Below are 21,411 nucleotides of genomic sequence, written 5' to 3' on the forward strand. Positions count from 1 at the left end.
TGTGGCAATGTTCTTAGTGGGTTGGTGGTAGTGTTTTTGGTGGTGGCTATGGTGGTGGTGGTGATTTTGGTATTAGTTATGGTGGTGGTTGTGGTGGTGGTGGTGTTGGTCATCGTGATGGTGGTGGTTGTGGTTTTGGTGGCGGTCGCAATGGTTATGAGGCATAGAACGACGAATCGATTATTGGGCTCACGATACACGCATCGAATCGCGTGTCGGATAATCGATTATTATGATTTACGCAAATTATATGCAAACGATATGCTAACGTTACATTTAGGCTAATGGTAGTGAACACAACGGCACGGACAAGACCTTTGAAAAATAAAACCAGGAAACAATGCAAACGAGAGAGCGTAAAACACGACACAAAATAATCGAATCGAGACACCGAATCGTGACGATTCATAGAATCGTTAAGGATTTGAATCGTTAATGCCGAGTGGCGATGGTGGTGGTGAGGGAGTGGTGAGGTGGTGGTGAGGCGGTGGAGGAGGTGGTGGAGGTAGTGGTGGAGGTGGTGAAGGGGTGGTGAGGTGGTGGGAGGAGGAGGTGGAGGAGGTGGTGAGATGGTGGTGGTGAGGTGGTGGTGGTAAGGTGGTGGTGGAGGTGGTGGAGGAGGTGGTGGAGGTGGTGAGGGGGTGGTGAGGTGGTGGTGGAGGAGGAGGTGGAGGAGGTGGTGAGATGGTGGTGGTGAGGTGGTGGTGGTAAGGTGGTGGTGGAGGTGGTGGAGGAGGTGGTGGAGGTGGTGGTGGAGGTGGTGAGGGGGTGGTGAGGTGGTGGTGGTCGTCGAGGTGATGGTGGAGGAGGTGGTGGTGGTGAGGTGGTGGTGAGGTGGTGGTGGAGGTGGTGGTGGTGACGAGGTGGTGAGGAGGTTGTAAGGTGGTGGTTGTGGAGGTGGTGGGTGGTGGTTGTGGAGGTGGTTGCTGTCCGAGTAATGTTTGGAGTTGTGGAGGTGATGGTGGTTGTGGAGGTGATGGTCATTGTGATGGTGGTTGTGGAGGTGATGTTGGTTGTGGAGGTGATAGTGGTAGTTTCTGGGTAGGTGTGGTGGTGGTGGTAGTTGTGGAGGTGATGGTGGTTGTGAAGGTGATGGTGGTAGTTTCGTGGTAGGTGTGGTGGTGGTGGTAGTTGTGCAGGTGATGGTGGTTGTGGAGGTGATAGTGGTAGTTTCGTGGTAGGTGTGGTGGTGGTGGTAGTTGTGGAGGTGATGGTGGTTGTGGAGGTGATAGTGGTAGTTTCGTGGTAGGTGTGGTGGTGGTGGTAGTTCGTGGTAGGTGTGTGGTGGTTGTGAAGGTGGTGGTGGTAGTTTCGTGATAGGTGTGGTGGTGGTGGGGTTTCGTGGTAGTGTGGTGGTGGTGGTAGTTGTGGTAGGCGTGGTGGTGGTCGTAATGGTGTCGATTAGGGCATCACCACGGACGGTGGTGGTTGTGTTGTCTCGATATCCGGGTGTTGTTGTTATTGTTGACTGTTGTTGACATTGTTGACTGTTGTCGTTGTTGAATTTTGTTGATTGTTGTTGACTGTTGTCATTGTTGGCTGTTGTTGTTGATTGCTGTTGTAATTTTGGCTGTTGTTGTCCTGGCCATTTGAGTTGTTTTTAGTGATAGCTGCTGTTGTTGGTGTCACTGTAGGAGTAGACGTGTTTGTTGGAGCTATTGTTGTTGTTGGCTCGGCAAACCAAGCCGCCGCCGCCACCGCCACATCAACCAACCCACCCTCGCGTTTCGCCGCCAGCCTGGGGAACTCCACAACTGCCGCGTATCGGTTCACTACCACAGACAGGTGCACGCGCCTCCACCACGAGACGGGTGATTCCACATCTTCCCCCTCCACCACCACCCCCCACCTACCCGACCCCCACCCTGCCCACCCTTCTTGAAACCCCCGAGATAAGAGATTATCTCCGCCTATCACAAACAACAATAGACAACCTTCACATGTGCATATACTCAAAACACAACTTCCTCCACCATCTCCACCTCGTCCACCCCACCACCACCACCACGCACTTTGGCTAAAGTCGATCGAGTCTCAGCCGCGTGCGTGGGTCCACCGTGAATGTCGAAGCACGTGATCCGCAGAGGCAGCGTCCCTGTGACGTGCCCCCCACACGTGACGTGTCCTTGTGACGTCTCTCACACGTGACGTGTTCCCACACGTGCCTTCTCGTCCAATATAAGTCATCTTTTTGAGAGAGAGAAAAAAACTCGTCTGTCCGTTTTGATGTTTGTTTTTTGTTGGGGGGGGGGGGGTGTAGTACCATCCGCTTGCGCCCCCCTTCTTCAAATCCGGGGAAGGGGGAGGTGGGGGAGGCTTTGTCTTTGTCTCCGAGGTGGGGGCGGAGGGAGTTGGGGGGGGGGCTCCCGAAGTTTGCGAGAATTCGTGGGGGGGTCCCCTTCACCTTGGTCACTGTTCAAATCTTCTTGGGCAGAAATCTCGGTGGCGGAATGAATGGAAGGACGACGGAATGAGTGAGTCAACGAACTGAAAATGTAATTACAATGCATGAGGAATTTGTTGGACGAACGATTTGAACGGCTGATTGATTTAACTAAAGAACGAGTGAATGATTGATTGTACGGATAATTAAAACGTGTTATAACCGAAGGGTTAATCACCAAATTAGTTATTCGAGGAATGAATAAATGATGGAATTGTATATTTCTCTGAATGACCTGACACTAAATAATGGGGTTTTGAGCGCACGGTTGATTTAACGAAATAAATACATTATTTTTTGCAATAAGTTATTGATTTAATAATTATCGAATCGTTAAGAGCATTATACCACTCCATCTCCTGCACTGCGGCAGTGAGGGATGGCGACGGCATGTCTTCATCCAGCAGTGGACAGATCACGGCTGATGGCCACGATGATGATGACAATGATGGAGACTCAATCATGGAAAAACTAAAACAGTTATGTTTGGGTAAATGATTTAACTTATACGTGACTGAACAACGAATGAATGGCTGGGTGAATACACGATTCAGTGAATGAACAATTACGGAATGATTGAACGAAACGAAATTCATCAACGCATTCCGCATCGAGGAGAAAGTTCAGCCCGAGGTGGTTCGGGGGGGCGGGGGGGGTTGCGGATCACGAGTTCGCAGGACGCTGGAGTCACGGGCGGGCAGGCAAACAGGCAAGACGCAGGCAGGCAGGCAGGTAGGCAGGCAGGTAAACAGGCAGGCAGACAGGTAGGAGGAGCCAGGGGTGGTAGGCTGCTGCCACGGGCAGCCCTCACTGCAGCCTGTGCCAGTACTGCGTCAGGTCGGGTTCGCTGCCCGGGACTTGAACGGGCACTGACACCCCCGGCGAGATGAGACCTGGGGAGAGCAGAGACAACAACAGACGAGGTCAACGTCGTCCGCGTTCAGTTTTGATTGGCTGTTGTCGTCATCACGTCTGATGAGTTGTCGTCATCACCGCCATCGTGGTCATCGTGATCATCGTGATCGTCACTCTAAGCAGATTCTTCTTTTTGTCGTACGGGCGGCTGATGTCCACGCAGAGCAGCAATTGCGATCTCACATTCAGGTGGTCAAGCGCAGACAGCCGCGTCACGAGAAGCTGAGTGGTGTGTCGTCACTGTTACGTTTCCTTCTTCGTATTCGTGGATCGGGGCATTGCCTCGCTGTACGTTGCACCACGCTCTCTGTTCTGGATGACCGCAGTCGCACGCCACTACTACTGGATGCGGATGATGATGATGATAATTATCCGCTTCATCGTCAAGCATCGTCCTCAACGTGAACAGGCATCGTAGTCGACGCGGCAAGTTCCTGGGAGACTCAACCGAGACACGTGGGCGGATCAGTCGACAGCCACGCCCACAAAGATTAAGATCCCCCGTATAGCCTGTGACAGACTTCGGAGCAAGGGCTGTTAGCGAGCAGCACCTATGAAGGCCGGCACGGCACACGAGTGGGTGGGTGGCCAGCACCACGCCCGGCCGCCTTTGTCTCCCGAGTGGCGATGTTTACTACACATCGCACCAGGTACTCATTTGAGGCTGAGTCGACCTAGGGGAAGCCCAGAACCGGTTTCAGATAACGGTCACTGGTGTTGGCCGTGAACGGGAATCGAACTCGGGTCGCCGGGTTTGTATCGCAGCGTAGCGCGCTAATCGCTGCGCCACCGCTCCTGGGAGGGTTATTGATGATGACGTTGTTGTTGTTTACCTGTGGACCCCGCGGGGCCCATGCTCTGGCTGCCCACGTGGTTCTGCACGTGGGGCGGCGTGTAGCCGTCGTAGCTGCGCGCGCTCACGGGGCTCGTGGGGAGCATGCACGAGTAGCCCCTGGCTGCCCATGGGCGCCTGGACACACACACGGACACACACACACATACACACACACACGTAAACACACACACGGACACACACACACGTACACACACCACACGGACACACACACACGTACACACACACACGGACACACACACACGTGCACACGTAAACACACATACACGGACACACACACGGACACACACGCACACACGCACGCACACACGCACACACACACAACAACAACAACATTCGCCACTAAGTGGCGGTGACGTCACCACGACGCTTGTGCCAGGCTGGCACACACGGACACACAAGACAAAGATCCACCGTATAGCATTAACATGCTGTAGGGGCAAGTGCTGTTAGCGAGCACCTATGAAGGCAAGAATGGTACACGAGGGGGTGGGTGGCCAGCACCACGCACGACCGCCTTTGTCTCCCCAGTGGCGATGTTTAGACACCGCACTAGGTACTCATTTGAGGCTTAGTCGACCTAGGGGAGGCCCGGGACCGATTCAAATAATCGTCACCGGTGTTGTGCCTTGAGCGGGAATCGAACTCGGGTCGCTGGGTTTATAGCGCGCTAACCGCTACACACCGCTCCCCACACACGGACACACACATACACGGACACACACACACACACACGGACACACACACAAACACGGACACACAAACACGGACACACACGCACGTATACACACCCTCGTGCGTGCCGAGCCGCCCTTCATAGGTGCTCGCTAAAAGCACTTACCCCAACTTGTCTGTTAAGGCTACACGGGGATCTTTGCCTTTCGCGTGAACTCACCTGCATGGGCAGGTTGTTAGCCATGGAGAAGCTGGGCATAGGTGGCAGGGCGCTGTACGAGTTGCCCAGACCCATGTCCGTCCGACCCAGCATCGCACCTGTGTGGGGGTGGGGGGGGGTGGTGAGGAGGTGGTGAGGAGGTGGTGAGGAGGTGGTGGTGGGAAAGGGGTGAGGCAAGGAGGTAGTAAGGAGGTGGGAAGGGGATTTCAACAGACCTCTCCATGCACGCCAGGGACTCACCTGTTCCATTGTCTGCATTTTGCAATCATCGCACGCCGACGACTCTGATCGTGAGGTCTATTGGTGTGTCTAGTAGTGATAGTATGTCTATAATGTCACTTGTGGGTGGTCTACAACATGGGAAAGACGTCGGGCGGGTTTCGCCATCATCAGGGATCATCAGCTGACATGGCGATTGCCTCGCCGATTCTTGGCCATGCCAGGGTTCAACCCTCACCTGTAGCTCAGCCTCACCTGTAGCTCAGCCTCACCTGTAGCTCACCCTCACCTGTAGCTCACCCTCACCTGTAGTTCAGCCTCACCTGTAGCTCAGCCTCATCTCTATCCCGCCCCCTCCCTGGATCTGCCTCTGCCGCTCGCTCTGCTCACCAGGGCGCCGCGCTCCTCACATGTAGCTCAGCCTCACCTGTGTACCATCCCCGCCTGTACCTCACCTGTAGCTCAGCCTCACCTGTAGTTCAGCCTCACCTGTAGTTCAACCTCACCTGTAGCTCAACCTCACCTGTAGCTCAGCCTCACCTGTAGCTCAGCCTCACCTGTAGCTCAGCCTCACCTGTAGCTCAGCCTCACCTGTGTACCATCCCCGCCTCTACCTCACCTGTAGCTCAACCTCACCTGTAGCTCAGCCTCACCTGGGTGCATGCCAGGTGCCGTGGGCTGCGGGATGGGCTGATAGACGGTGGCGGAGAAGCTCGAGTTGATGGGAATGTGGCTCGGAGCGTTGCTCGCCTGACGCCTCTGGTTCCGCAGCTTCTCCTCACGTCGCCACTTGGCGCGACGGTTGAGAACCACACCTGGGGGGGGGGGCGGGGGGCCGGGGGGGGGGGGGGGCGGGGGGGCCGGGGGGGGGCATGGGGGTGGGGGGGGTTGGAGAGTGACCCAGGGTAGCAGGGAAAGGGGGGGGGGCTGAGCCGGTGGGTTGATTGATCGGACTATCTGATGAGCGAATGAGTGAATAACTGAGTTCGTGTGTTGGTTGATCCGGTCCGTTGATTCATTGGTGGGATGGTTGAATTATTAGGGTGATTGTTAAGTTTATTTGGGTGATTATTGATTTATTGATTGGTTGATTGTTTGATGAAGTGATTGGTTGATTGGTAAATTAATTGAATGGTTTATTAATGACATTATTTCTTGGTGGATGGCTCTTAGGGGGGACATTTGGTTGACTGCTTTATTAATTGGTAAATTTCATTGTAGTTTTTTGCAATTTTTTATTCAATCCTGAACTGCAGGAGGAGGAAATTCCACAGCACTATGCCAGGGATCGCTTATATAATTTTTTTTAAAGGATAGACGAAAACCTACTTACTGTCATGCCATATACTGCTTCACCTGTAGGCCTGTCACTCATCACTCATCTGTCACTCATCACTCACCTGTCACTCATCACTCATCTGTCACTCATCACCTGTCACTCGTCACCTGTCACTCACCTGGATGCGCGCCTCGGGGAGGTCGATCTTGGATGCGAGTCGCTCACGCGCGAACACGTCCGGGTAGTGAGTCCGCTCGAACTCTGGGCAGGGTGAGCAGTGCAGGTGAAGGGTGAGACACAGGTGAGACAGGTGAGGGGTGAGACAGGTCAAAGTGGTACTAATGCTGCTGTTGATGATGATGATGATAATCATGACTGTGCTGCTGCCAATACTGCTGCTGCTGATGATGATTACGATGATGGCGACTCGACTGCTGATGATGCTGATGATGACTGCTGTACCTCCTGCTACTCGCTGAAACTCGTGCCGATGATGACGCCGATGACTGCCGACGATGATTACAATCCAACCGCCGATGCTGATGGATCACGATGACTACCGCTGCCGCTCGCTGCCGATGATTACGATCCTGACTGATGACGACGCCACTGATGATCACGACGCTGCTGATGGTGACGACGCCGACCAGGGCTCTCACCTTTCTCGAGGGCCTCGATCTGCTCCTGGGTGAACGAGGTGCGATTGCGCTGCAGCTTCCTCTTCAGCTGGAGCCGCATCTGCGCGTCCTCCGAGTCGTCGCTCGCCGAGTTGCTCAAACTCGTGTCCAGGCTCCCGTCGTGGGACGCGCACCCGTCTGGGGGGGGGGGGGGGGGCGGTCACGTGACGTGGGGGGGGGGGCAACGCGGGGGGGGTCACAACGGTCAGTCGGAAGGTCACGAGCGCCGCGATGGTCCAGTTAGGTCACTGGTTGTACACGGGGTGCCGGGGGAAGCCAGTGCGGGGCCTGTAGCATTTGTTATAAAGGGGCCCTATATAAAAAAAACCACGTAAATATTACAACACAAATGTTTTTAAACTTGCATAGTAAAGTAATTGTTTTTTTTTTCATTTGCTATACAGACAGATAATACGACAAATCGCTAACCTTAAACACCCAGTCGTTTCATAAAAGTTGAAGGCAGTATAGTACTATAATAATAGAGCAAGTGCAGAATCACTGAACTGGAATTGATAGCTTGAAAGCATTTAGCGCCGAGGCCTTGAAAGTGCGGGGCCCGTAGCTACATGTGTAGCTACTTTTGCTTCTACGATAATCCGGCACTTGTTGTACAGGCTAACGACGCCTCTGGTTACGCACAAACCACGGCGGTAGATGCGGATTCCTGATGATGCACAAATTGGTAGGAAAAAAAACTCCAGCAGTGATGGTGCAGCTGCGGTCATCCAGCACAGAACGTCGTGCAACGTGTAACGACGCAATGGCTCCGACCCACAAATACGAAGGGGACACCACAGCGACGCTGCTGCTGACGCCGTGGTCTGGGCATGAGCACCTGGCTGTCAAATCGCAGTCGTTGTTCTGCGTCCACATCAGCAGGCCGCACGACAACAAGAAGAAGACCGGTTGGGAAGTACTACCATTAACACATTGTCCTGCGGAGGGAGCTGGCAGGAACGTTGGGTTGCTCGGTCAATGGCCAGGGTCAACGGCGGCGTGCTGTATTCCGCAAATATGCCCGACTGTGAGGGCGGGCACAAGCCGGCGTGAGTAGGTTAAACGTTGAGTTTTATAAGGGCACCACGGGGTGACCAGCCCCTCCCCACCCAGCCCCACCCCTCCCACCCCCCACCCAGCCCCACCCTCCCCACCCAGCCCCTCCCCACCCTCCCCACTCCACCCAGCCCCTCCCCACCCTCCCCACCTCACCCAGCCCCTCCTCACCCGCCCCTCTCCACCCAGCCCTACCCCTCCCATTTGTGGATGCACGACGGACGGACGGACACAATAATCCCCTGTGGGCTGGTGTAACCAGGAGGTTCCTACCAGTATTATTGTGAGTACCACGCCTGTTTACCCATTACAGCTGTTATATAGAACAACGAGTGTATTATTATTGTTGTTGTGATTATTAAGCCTCACTGAGTCTCAAGACTCTTTTCCAAGAGGGTCCTGCCAGGCTTTCGTAGTACGTGGGTTGGTGATGTTGCCGCTGCCGCTGATGCTGCTGCGTGTTAACCCATCTGAGTAATTTGCGTTGCGATGCTGTCATCATGTTTTGGCTCATAGCAGTCACAAGGTATGGTTTTGTTTTTCAAGTTACAGGAGGAAACCCATGCAGATCAAGTTTAGATCATAGACATTTCTGCTCCGATTTGAAGTTTCCGTGACTGCAAGGATCCATACTCTTTGGTTCTTTCGGTAAAGTCACGTCGGTGAAAAAATTAATTTTTTTAAAAAATTATATAAAAGAAATAAATTAAATCACGACGTTTCGGGCGCAACACAAGCGCCCGTCATCAGGTGTTGCGCCCGAAACGTCGTGATTAAATGTATTTATTTTTATTTTATTTTTGTCACCTACGTGACTTTACCGAAAGAACCAAAGAGTATTTCTGCTCAGCCCGAGCTACTAATTAATAACTGGTATTGTGCTTGTGCTGTTCGCCGTTTCGCGTTGTTCCCTGGTCTACCAATACTGGTGGCTGTCTCTGGTGTAGGCCAATCGGTGCCAAGAACAATGCATGCCTTGTTATCATCAACGCACGGTTTGTATGCGTGTTGAACTTCTTTCGCACCGTACATAGCCGACTGTGCTAATGTGTGGCTTAACGCAGACTCGACGCCTTGCAAGAGGCGTCCACTGGGCGTTTGAACATCTGAACGCCCCCAGTGTTGTGGCCGGGAAGGGCAAAGCCGATTGATCACCTTGATACCGGCAAACCGGTTCCCGTAGCTTCTCTCCGTTGGTGTAGTCAGTTGGAACATTCCGAAGAAAGCCCGTGCAGAACAGGGGGAGACCAACTCCAGAACGACCCCCCCGGATAGCCGTCAACAGGCAGGAGGGGAAAGTGCGGTTCGAGAGTGCCGATGAACGCCGGCACCACGCCCGGCCGCCTTTGTCTCCCCAGTGGCGATTGTTTACACACCGCGCCAGGTACTCAGTTAAGGCTCAGCCCACCTAGGGTTCGCCGGGTGTACGTAGCGCAATGCGTTGCCCACTACACTACCACTGCTCACAGCCATAGCCAGCACCACGAAACGCACATGACACCTGAGAGACAAAAGCGTCCCTAGGGCACAAGACAAATCGTGGCGATCGCCCCGGGCCCCGCGCTGTGAGGGGGGGGGGGGGGCGCTTAGACGTCACAGTGTCAGATGTAATACTTCCGATTTAATTTGACGGCGTCGGGGGACCCACGTGGTGGGGTTTGCCCCGGGCCCCGCACCCCCCCCCCCCCCCCATGGACGGGCCTGGCGACAGCCACACGCGGAGACGGCCCCATCACCACCACAGTCCCCCTCCACCCACTCCCCTCCACCCCACCCCACTCCACCCACTCCCCTCCACTCCACCCCTCCACTCCCTCCACCCCTCCCATTCCCTCCTCCCCTGCCCCTCCCCTCTCCTCCACTCCCATCCGTTCCCCTCCACTCCACTCCCATCCTTTCCCCTCCACTCCACCCCCTCCACCCACTCCCCTCCACCCCACCCCACTCCACCCACTCCCCTCCACTCACACCCCCTCCCCTGCCCCTCTCCTCCACTCCCCGCCCCTCCCCTCCCCTGCCTCTCCCCTCCCCTCCTCCCCTGCCCCTCCCAAACCCTCGTGTCGCCATGGCGCGTGTTGCCAGGTGACTGGTGAGAGTGGAGGTGTGAGTGAGTGAGTGTGGACTGGGTGGGTGGTGGTGGTGGCGGTGGTCGTGGTGGAAGCGGCTGTGGTGACTGCAGGGGGTGGGGGCCACCCTGACACCCGGGGGGGGCACCCTGACACCCGGGGGGGGGCACCCTGACACCCGGGGGGGGGGCCACCCTGACACCCGGGGGGGGGGGGTGGGGGGTGCCACCCTAACGCCCGCGAGCCGCCCACCATCGCGACGAGACGAGGATGCAACTCCGCGGAGTCGATCAGCGGCGTCGCACCTACGGCAATGAGCCTCGCTGCGAGGAAATTCAAACGGGGGGGGGGGGGGCTGGGCAATGTTGCCCCCCCCCCGCTCCCCCCCCCCCGCTACCCCCCCCCCCCACCACCACCACGATCTTCATAGCCCGGGTCTATGAAGATTGAGGCCACCCTACCCCCTCCCGTACCGTGCCAGCCTCCATCGGTGCTCGCGAACAGCACTTGCCCCAAAAGTATGTTGAGGCTATACGTTGGAGATCTTTGTCTTTGCGTGGCTATATATTTTTTTATATTTGCTCGTTTGTTTATTTATACTGGCCAGGGTTGGCGGATCATGGAGAGATTCGTGTGAGAACTCTCCACCACTCGCCCGTGCTGCAACTGTGTTTCACTGCTTTCTCTCGTCCCCTCTGATCCCCATCCCTCTCCCCTTGCCCTCCCCTTGCCCTCCCCTTGCCCTCCCCTTGCCCTCCCCTTCACTCACTCAGTAGGTCAGCCGCCTGACGAGCCACCCCGGAACGAACGTCCCCAGGGTACACGGCGAATCGGGGCGATCGCCCTGGGCCCCGCACTTAGGGGGGGGGGGGGTGAGGCACTCGCTTCGTCGTCACGATGTCAAATGTAATACTTCTGGTTTAGTTCGCAGGCGTGGGAGGTTACCATGGGAGTCCAGTTTACTATGGGAGTCCAGTTTACCATACACGTCATTATCTCCCCAGTGGGGATGTTTACGCACCGCCCCAGGTACTAATTTGAGGCTGAGTCGACCTAGGGGAGGCCCCAGGACCGGCTCAATTAATCGTCACCGGTGTTGGCCGTGAGCGGGAATCGAACCCGGGTCGCCAGGTTCGTAGCGCAGTGTAGCGCTCCCCACTGCACCGCCGCTAATAAACACACACACGCACAGTCACGTGCGTCACCCTGTCTCCTGATCCCCTCGTGCCTTCTACCTCATCAAAACTCACCCACCCCCTCCTCTGCCTCCCTCCCCTGCCTCCCTCCCCGTCCCCCCCGTCCCCGTCCCCTCCCCCAAATCCCCCGTCGCTTCAACATCCCCCCCTCGCTCGGCACCACGCTTCCAAACACGCCGAATCTGCGGGGTGTGCGTCTGTCCCCCAAGACCCCCTCCAGCGAGTACACCGGGGGTCTCGGTGCGCCCCCCGGGCGAAGGGGGAGCAATGGTGGGGGGGGGGGAGGTTGGCAGAGAGGGGTCGAGGAGATGGTGGGGGGAATTAAGAGGGGGGGGGGGGTGTGACGCTACATGCGGAGTCATTAGAGAGCCGCCTCTGGGTGCTGCGTGGATTCGCAGCGCTAATTACCTCTGCGAGACAGCAAGCCCCATCGGACACACACACGCGTGTACGTGCACACGTACACACACACACACTTGTACACACACACACACACGTGTGTGTACACTTGTACACACACACACTTGTACACACACACCTGCAGATATACACACACTTGTGTACATCTAGACACTACAACGATAAAGGTCCCACCCCCCGTATAGCGTTCGACAGAGTGTTGGACCAAGTAGAGGCGCGCCTACGGTACACACGATGTCGTGGGTGGTCCACACCACGCCCGGTCGCCTTTGTCTCTCCAGTGTTGATGTTTGTCGCAGCAGGTACTCATTTAAGGTTGAGTCGACCTTGGGGAGGTCCATGACCAGTTCAAATAATCACCACGGCTGTTAGATGACCGTGAGCAGGAATCGAACTCGCCGGGTTCGTAGCGCGGCACGCTAACCGCTACGCCACCGCTCCCAACAGGCACACACAGACACACGCCTGACGTACACCTGCACACGCCCAAGGGCTCGGAGCGTCGTACCTGGGGATTTACAGTGAAGCGCGCACCTTTGGGAACGCACCTGGCAGATACACGACGCACGCCGACTCCGAACACACACGCACGTAAACATATACAGAACAAAGACAAAGATCCCCCCTATAGCCTCACCATACGTTTTGGGGCAAGTGCTGTTCGCGAGCACAAATGAAGCCTGGCACGGCACACACGAGGGGGTGGGTGGCCAGTGCCACGCCCCGGCCGCTTTGTCTCCCTAGTGACGGTGCAATGTGAGTACTCGTTAGAGGCTGAGTCGACCTAGGGGAGTCCCGATACACTAAACTAAAACTATAAAAAAAATATTTTTATTTTTCCATGTAATTCGTTTTGGGACGCGACCTGGCAATCACAAATGATAGCTCGACGTCGGGGTGGCCAATCATCATCATCGCGTGGGAATTTTTGTTTTAATAGCAGCAGCCAAATCCTCTGAACGCGTTGATTCTAAATGTGGAGGGGGAATGCCCCGGAGGAGTCAGCCAGTACCTTGTATCGCTTTGCTCAAATCATTTTGCTCCGATCTGGCACCACATAACGTGCATCGAGGAAGAGCCGTTCCCTGGCTCGCCAGGAGAAGGCGGAACAGCAAAGTGCGGACTAATCACCGTCTGTTTCCATCTGTACGGGGATGTAGCGTTACCGCCCCACCCCCCTCGCGCAAGGCGCGTGTTTTCTCCGGGTGGACCGCCTTTGTCTCCCCAGTGGCGATGTTTTACACACAGCACCCGGTACTCATTTGAGGTTGAGTCGACCTAGGGGAGGCCCAGGACCGATTCAGATAATCGTAACTGGGTGTTTGGTGGCAATGAGCGGGAATCGAACTCGGGTCGCCGGGTTCGTAGCGCAGCACGCTAACCGTTGTACCACCGCTCCACACCCCATCTCCGATTTGCACGGTTGGCTACGTACGGTGCAAACGAAGTTCAACTTACATACATCTCCCTTCCTCCCCACGTGACCCCCCTCCATCTCCACCTGGCCCCTCCTCCTCCCCGATAACCTCCCCCCCCCCACCTGAACCCTCTTCCCCCCCCATCTCCCCTCGACCCACGTCTCCCCCCTCCCCCCCCAACATTAACTTGATCACCCCCCCCCCTCTCCCCCACCACACCACACCTGATCCCCCCCCCACTCCCTCCTATCCACCTCTCCCCTCACCAAAACACACCTGATCACTCCCCCCCCCTCCCTCACCCCCCCTCTCCCCCACCCCTCTCCCCCACCCCACCACTCCCCCCCCTCTCACCAACACACACCTGATCACTCCCCCCCCCTCTCCCTCACCCCCCCTCTCCCCCACCCCTCTCCCCCACCCCACCACTCCCCCCCTCTCACCAACACACACCTGATCACTCCCCCCCCTCCCTCACCCCCCCTCTCCCCACCCCTCTCCCCCACCCCACCACTCCCCCTCCCTCTCACCAACACACACCTGATCACTCCCCCCCCTCTCCCTCACCCCACCACACCTGATTCCCCCCCTCTCACCAACACATCTGATCACTCCTCCCCAACCCCCCTCTCCCCCCCTCTCCCCCCCCCTCTCCCCCACCACCCCACCTCTCCCCCACCCCCTCCCCTCCCTCCCCCCCCACACCCCCCCACACCCCCCACACCCCCCCCCCCCACCACCCACCTGGCCCCTGCTGTCCCGGGAGAGCCGCGCCCGGGTACCACCCGGGCCGGGCTCCCCAGCCGGCCCCAGGCTGCTGCTGCTGCTGCCCGTTGAGCATGCGCAGTTTGTCGTAGACGCCCTCCGCTCCCATGGGCTGCTTCTCGCTCGCCAGGTTGCGCAGCACGCGGTTTATGGACGACACCTGGGGGGGTGGGGGGGGCAGAGCAGGGATGTGGGGAGGGGGTTGTCAGGTGTGGGTGGGGAGTGTTTGGTGTGTGGGGGAGCGGTGGTGCAGCGGTTAGCGCGCTGCGCTACGAACCTGGCGACCCGGGTTCGATTATCCGCTCGCGGCCAACACCGGTGATGATTATCTGAAACCGGACCTGGGCCTCCCCTAGGTCGACTTAGCCTCAAATAAGTACCTGGCGCGGTGTGTAAACATCGCCATTGGGGAGACAAAGGCGGTCGGGCGTGGTGCTTGCCACCCACCCCATCGTATACCGTTCCGGCCTTCATATGTGCTGCTCGCTAACAGCACTTGCCCCTACAGTCTGTTAAGGCTATACGGGGATCTTTGTATTTGCTTTTTGTGATATGGGGTGTGTGTGAGTGAGGCATAGGCGTGCGAATTCGGTGTGTGTGTGCATTTTAGGAGAGTCCAGGTGTGTGCAGGTGTGTGCGTGAGTGCAGGTGCGTGCGTGAGTGCAGGTGCGTGCGTGAGTGCAGGTCCGTGCATGGGCGTGTGATGATGACATCGGGAGAGAGTGGAGGAGTCGGAAGGTGGATGGAGAAAAGCATAAATCACTCACTCCACTCAATTATTCAAACCAACATTTTTTTTTGTTCCCAGCTTTTGGCAAAGTGCACGAACGCTGTCACCGTAATTCAAATAAAAATATACGATTTATTTTTTCTTCCGATGGCCGCGCTACGTCCGCTCAGCTGTTACTTCAATTGCGGAACAGAGGGCCTTCGAGGAGGGCTACACCGCCTCCGGGTTAATCCGGTCCCCTGTCCGCACTCCACTGTGGATGGGCCGTCGGTCGCGACCACCCCTGTGCATCGGCTGCGGTGCGTGGTCTCCAGGAGAGCCTGGCTCTTGGGACTGCGTGGGGACGTTTGGTCGATTCCTCTGCGAAATGGCAGTGCCCGGCACGCCCCGTGCAATGTCGCCGCGGTGACCAGGAGATGTTAACTACCTCGCCTGGTCTACAGGAAGTCGTGGGTTCGAACCCGGCTCTGACGCCTGCTGTGTATTTGGAGTTTGCGTGTCTCTCTCTCTCTCATCATCATCACGATGGCCAGGAGATGTTAACAACCTCACCTGGTCTACAGGAGGGCGTGGGTTCGATCCCGACCCTGAAGCCTGCTGTATATTTGGAGTTTGCGGTGTCTCTCTCTCTATCTCCACGTGGTCGCGTGGATTTTTCCCCGGGCTTCCGATTTTTCCCCTCCAAATTTAGAATCAACATCACGCGTTCAGAATATTTGTCTGCTATAAATGTCCACGTGACAAGCCACTTCGTCGTGCTATCATTTGTGGCCAGGTCGCTTCTCAAAAAGGGCTACATGGCTCGGTGGGCCTCACCTGCTACAATAAAAATAGTTTAAGAGTTAAAACTTCTCTACAAAGCGCCTCCTTCCCATATTAGGACACTACGGGGAGCCATGAACTTCTAACTCACCCAGATTGAAAACGTATTTCTTTAGAACATCTTTCTGTGATGAGTTTGTTGGCATCCCCCCCAACCGTCCTCACCTCCGATGAGAACGGTTGGCTACGTACGGTGCGGAAGAAGTTCAACAAAGTACAACAACAACAGCATCAACAACAACATCGTCGTCGTCATCACCACGATGTGCTCAGCTGGTTGCTTGCAGGGAGAATAAAACGCAGTCCCCGTGGCGACAGCACATGGGGAAGGCGAGTGGAGTGGACAATGTAGCGCATGGAGCCGCCCATATAAATCCACTGCTGGATGAACACCCCCCCCGCACCACCCACGCCACGTGGGCGATTTTTGGTCTTAACTTTTAACCATACTTCACCACGTTGGTTCTACAGGGAGGGGGGGGGGAGGAGGCGTTCATGGGGGTACCGTCTCCCCCCTGGCTCCCCTACTCTAGGGGTGGCCACTGCTCCGTCTGTACTGCATTGCGTGTATGTACGTACGGTGAACTTCGTTCGCACCGTACGTAACTAACCGAGTGGTGTTGTACCCCCTCGTGACGCGGCGGGGGGCGGGGGGGGGGGGCACCGCCCACGGGGAAGTATGGGAGCGGGCGTGAGAGTTGCAAACAACAACAACAAACAAACTCGTGATGTCGGCTCACTGACGTTCGCATTCATTTGCCCCGCACGGGATTTCAATCCGCATTCGTTTATTTGTTTGTTTGTAACCGCGGCGGTGGTGCAGCTGCGGTCACCGCTCGTCGCTGTTGCTCACCCTACCACTCACCCCCTCACTCACCCTACCACTCACCCACTCACTCACTCACCCTACCACTCACCCACTCACTCACCAACCAACTCACTCACCCATCCACCCACCAATTCACTCAACCTACCACTCACCCATTCACTCACCCTACCACTCACCCACCCACTCACTCACCCTACCACTCACCCACTCACTCACCAACCAACTCACTCACCCATCCACCCACCAATTCACTCAACCTACCACTCACCCATTCACTCACCCTACCACTCACCCACTCACTCACCCTACCACTCACCAACCAACTCACTCACTCATCCACCCACCAACTCACCCACTCCCCCACACACACACCAACTCACATCACCCTACCAGCGACCGAAGAAGCCTTTCATTATTAAATTCGTGTTCTTATTTTCCTCTTCGTTCGATCGCCGGGCGCACTTAACGCATCCCCTCCTGCTCCCTCCCCTGCCTCCCCGTCATCCCCTGTCCCCCCGAACGCACCTCACCCCCCTCCCATTCTACCCCTCCCCTCCAGCCCCCTCCACCCCCCTCTACCTCCACCTCCACGTCCCCGCTCGGCCCGGCACGTGACACTAATGTGTCCCGACAGCCCACGCACATGTGCTCGGGTACGCGGCCTCGTGATGCGAGCATTAATGTGTTTTTTATCGAGGTTATATATTTTTTTAGATCAAGTGGAATGGGGAGATGGTGGGGGGGGGGGGGGATAAGGGGCGGGGAGTTGGGTGGGGGGGGAGATGCACAGAATTTATTCTTATTTTCATTATCATCATTAATAGCTTATTGACTCTTAAATATTTAGCGTTGCTCTTTATTGAGCAGTCGAGGCGGATTATTCCGCGCAAAGAAACAGCGCGTCGAGCCGACAGAGCGGCCGCGATGCCACAGTCACCAAAGACAAAGGTCCCCCGTGTAGCCTGCACAGAATGTTGGGGGCAAGTGCTGTTGGCGAGCAGCGCCTATGAAGGCCGGCACGGCACACGAGGGGGTGGGGGGGAGGGGGGGCAGTGCCAAGCCCGGCCGCCTTTGTCTTCCACGTGGCGACGTTTACACAGCACACCAGGTGCTCAGTGTACGTGGGGCAGGGCCCCAGGACCAGTTCAGATAATCGTCACTGATGTTGGCCGTGAGCGGGAATAAAACTCGGGTCTCCGGGGTTCGTAGCGCAGCGTAGCGCTAACCGCTCACAACGAATATGTGGGGTCAGATGGGGGAAGTAAAACAGCAATGTGTGTCGTACACCCTCCTCCACCCGACGCAGCCACTTAGTCGAGCTCTCAACAAGCGCACAAACGTGACGATGTAACGATAAAATTTCGATTTAAAGCTTTCGTGACTGCAGGGATTCATCTTCTTGGTTCTTTCGGTAAAGTCACGTAGAAAGGAAGTAATAAAATAATAAAAATAAAACATAATAAAATAATTCTCACGACGTTTCGGCCACAACGCAAGCAGCCGTCCTCAGGTATTTGTGTTTTATTTTCATTATTTTACTACTTCCCTTCTACGTGACTTTACCGAAAGAACCAAGAAGATGATGTAACGATTGTTAAACGTGCCTGTCGACTGCTCTCCGTCACCGGCACGCTCGTTTCACCACGGTGCCAACTCTGCTACAGCCGGCTGTGTGTCGGGTGGTGAAAGGGTTTACGACACACAATGTTTCGTTCGCGGCGATCTGACCTCACCTCCCTCCCCCATTCGACCTCCGCCACGAATCAATAATTAATTGAAGTATTGCTCGCGATATCAACCCGGCGCATGCGTTCTGAAGCCCTGCCGACGGCGTGGGGAGTCCCGGTGGAATCTTCCACGCTCACCGGATGTACAGAATCGGAATGTCGATTCATAGTGGAGGAATCGGATGAGCTGTAAAGCTCTTTATTCATTACTTTTTTATTCAACAGACGTCCAGCGAATGTAGCTACCCAAGTTGGCATCGACAACAGTGACAGCCGTTGCGTTACTAAAGAAAATGAAAACAAAAATCATCAACACGGAGGCCTGCTTTGTCAAGCATCTACCGCTGGATGAGTGCCTCTTCCATGCCAGGGTATAGGCCATGAGCATTGCCTGGCCTTCCTTCATCACGCAGGGCAGACACGCGCGTGTCTGCGGGGCATGACAGACACACGTGATGTCGTTTGTTGTCCTTCCCCCGCACCTCCGATTAGCAAGGTTGGCTAGATACGGTGAGAATTAAGTTCAACGCACATTTGTCCTTCATGATCATCCGACCAACAGGACCCAGGTACCTCCTCACCCACCCACCCACCCACGCCCCGTCCCTCGGGGTACACAGATCGATTGAGACGAGAAACGTCTCTGTGTGCGCGTGCGCATCTCTCTGTACATTGTCTCTGTATAACCTTGCGTCCGCGTCTGTCTCTGTCTGTGTCTATCTGCGTCTCTGTGAACTCCCCCACCCACGCCAGAGTCCTCCACTCACGCTGGGGGATAATGTCGCTGGTGTGCAACGCTCACCCACCCACCCACTCGCTCGCCCACCCGCCCATTCACTCACCCACCCATTCGCTCACCCACTCGCTCACCCACCCACTCACTCACCCACCCGCCCATTCACTCACCCACCCATTCGCTCGTCCACTCACCCACTCGCTCGTCCACCCACCCACTCGCTCACTCACCCACCCACTCGTTCACCCACCCACTCGCTCACCCACCCGCCCATTCACTCACCCACTCGCTCGCCCCCCCCACTCACTCGCTCACCCACTCGCTCACCCACCCACCCGCTCACCCACCCACCCATTCGCTCGTCCACCCACCCACTCGCTCACCCACCCACCTACTTACTCGCTCGCCCCCCACTCACTCGCTCACCCACTCGCTCACCCACCCACCCATTCGCTCGTCCACCCACCCACTCGCTCACCCACCCACTCACTCACTCGCTCGCCCGCCCACCCACCCATTCGCCCGTCCATCCACTCGCTCGCCCACCCGCTCACTCACCCATTCACTCGCTCGCTCACCTACCCACTCGCTCACCCAGTGAATTTATTTTCCCCTCCCCCTCCCCCCACTCACACTGGAGATGTTGTCGCTGGTGCACACCTCCCCGCACCCCTCCCCCCACCCCTCCCCTCACCCCTCCCCTCCCCCACCCCTCCCCCCACCCCTCCCCCACACCTCCCCCCACCCCTCCCCCCACCACTCACGCTGGGGATGTTGTCGCTGGTGCAGGCGCCCTCGGAGAGGAGACGGTCGCGGATCTCCCACGCGAAGATGGAGGGGCACTCCCGCTTGTACTGCGCGATCTTCCCCACCACCTCGGGCGTGGCCACGCGCGGCTTGCTGCCGCCGATGGCTCGCGGGCGGATGGAGCCCGTCTCGTAGTAGCGGCCCAGGATCTTGCTCACGCAGCCGTTAGACACCTGCGGTGGTGGTGGTGGGTGGTGGTGGTGGGTGGTGGTGGGGAAACGAAGGGTGTGGTTTTTTTTTTGGGTGCAGCTACGACAGCGCAGTCGCCTGGTAAGTGCATCACGGTGCAGACGACAGGTGAGATGCACCGGCCATTTGTCCACTGGTAACCAGGGTTACAGGTGACCAGCGCACACGTGACCTGTCCACAGGTGGCCAGACCACACGTGACCTGTCCACAGGTGACCAGTGCACACGTGACCTGTCCACAGGTGACCAGTGCACACGTGACCTGTCCACAGGTGGCCAGACCACACGTGACCTGTCCACACGTGACCAGTCCACACGTGACCAGTCCACAGGTGACCTGTGCACACGTGACCTGTCCACACGTGACCAGACCACACGTGACCTGTCCACAGGTGACCAGTACACACGTGACCAGTCCACAGGTGACCAGTACACACGTGACCTGTCCACATGTGACCAGACTACACGTGACCTGTCCACAGGTGGCCAGACCACACGTGACCTGTCCACAGGTGACCAGTGCACACGTGACCTGTCCACATGTGACCAGACTACACGTGACCTGTCCACAGGTGACCAGTGCACACGTGACCAGTCCACTGGACTAAGCCATTGTGTTTCCGGATACAAATTCGCTAAATTCGAAAATCACGCCGCTTAACGACTCGATTTGGATCACAAAGACAAAGGTCCCCCGTATCGCCTCAACAGACTATTGGGCCAAGTGCCGTTAGCGAGCAGCAGCACCTATGAATGTCGGCACGGCACACGAGGTAGGTGGGTGGCCAGCACCACGCCCGGCCGCCTTTGTCTCCCCAGTGGCGATGTTTACTACACAGCAGCAGCAGATATCGCCCCCTACCGCCAAAACAAACTTTGAGAAACTTGAACCCTGAAAATTGTCGCTTGAAGTTCAATGACTGCCACTCCATACCGTGATCGTCACGAATAATTGAAACACCACAAATGATGATGATCATCACCACCGCCACCGTCACTAATGACGTATGCACATCATCACCATCACTTATGATGTATCCACCAAACATCATCAGCACTAACAGTCGCCAACATCATCATCAATTTACCCACCAATTCTCAACATCACGGGTTACTTATCCAGCGAAGATCGTCATCACTATCTCGCAAACATCATCATCATCATCATCGTCAATTCATCCACCTCACATCATCAACATATTTTTTCAATAACGTATTCTTCTACTTCTTCCTATCCGCATCCGTAAAACCTTCACCATCCTCACGCTTTCCCTTCACCAACCTCGCCAGCCATCCCTTCCCCTCTCATCGCCCTCCCTTGCCATCCCCTCCCCTCCCCACACACTCAACCCCCATCGCTTTCCCCCCA

The 21,411-nt window shown here is 56.4% G+C and overlaps 1 protein-coding gene across 1 annotated transcript in view; it reads right to left on the reverse strand.

The window, feature by feature from the left end:
• Positions 1 to 3,188: 3,188 nt before the first annotated feature.
• LOC133350418 (paired box protein Pax-6-like) overlaps positions 3,189 to 21,411 on the reverse strand; it is a 32,685-nt gene continuing 14,462 nt past the window's right edge. The window contains 10 exon segments of the mRNA XM_061564757.1: positions 3,189 to 3,336; positions 4,192 to 4,309; positions 4,311 to 4,328; positions 5,107 to 5,204; positions 5,979 to 6,131; positions 6,134 to 6,140; positions 6,783 to 6,865; positions 7,264 to 7,419; positions 14,182 to 14,362; positions 19,811 to 20,026. Coding sequence (XP_061420741.1) covers positions 3,251 to 3,336; positions 4,192 to 4,309; positions 4,311 to 4,328; positions 5,107 to 5,204; positions 5,979 to 6,131; positions 6,134 to 6,140; positions 6,783 to 6,865; positions 7,264 to 7,419; positions 14,182 to 14,362; positions 19,811 to 20,026 — 1,116 coding nt within the window. The 3' untranslated portion in view covers positions 3,189 to 3,250.

Source organism: Lethenteron reissneri, chromosome 33 (genome assembly GCF_015708825.2).
Source record: "Lethenteron reissneri isolate LAM-NWPU_2019-01 chromosome 33, ASM1570882v1, whole genome shotgun sequence".
In the NCBI taxonomy this organism is placed as follows: Eukaryota; Metazoa; Chordata; class Hyperoartia; order Petromyzontiformes; family Petromyzontidae; genus Lethenteron; species Lethenteron reissneri.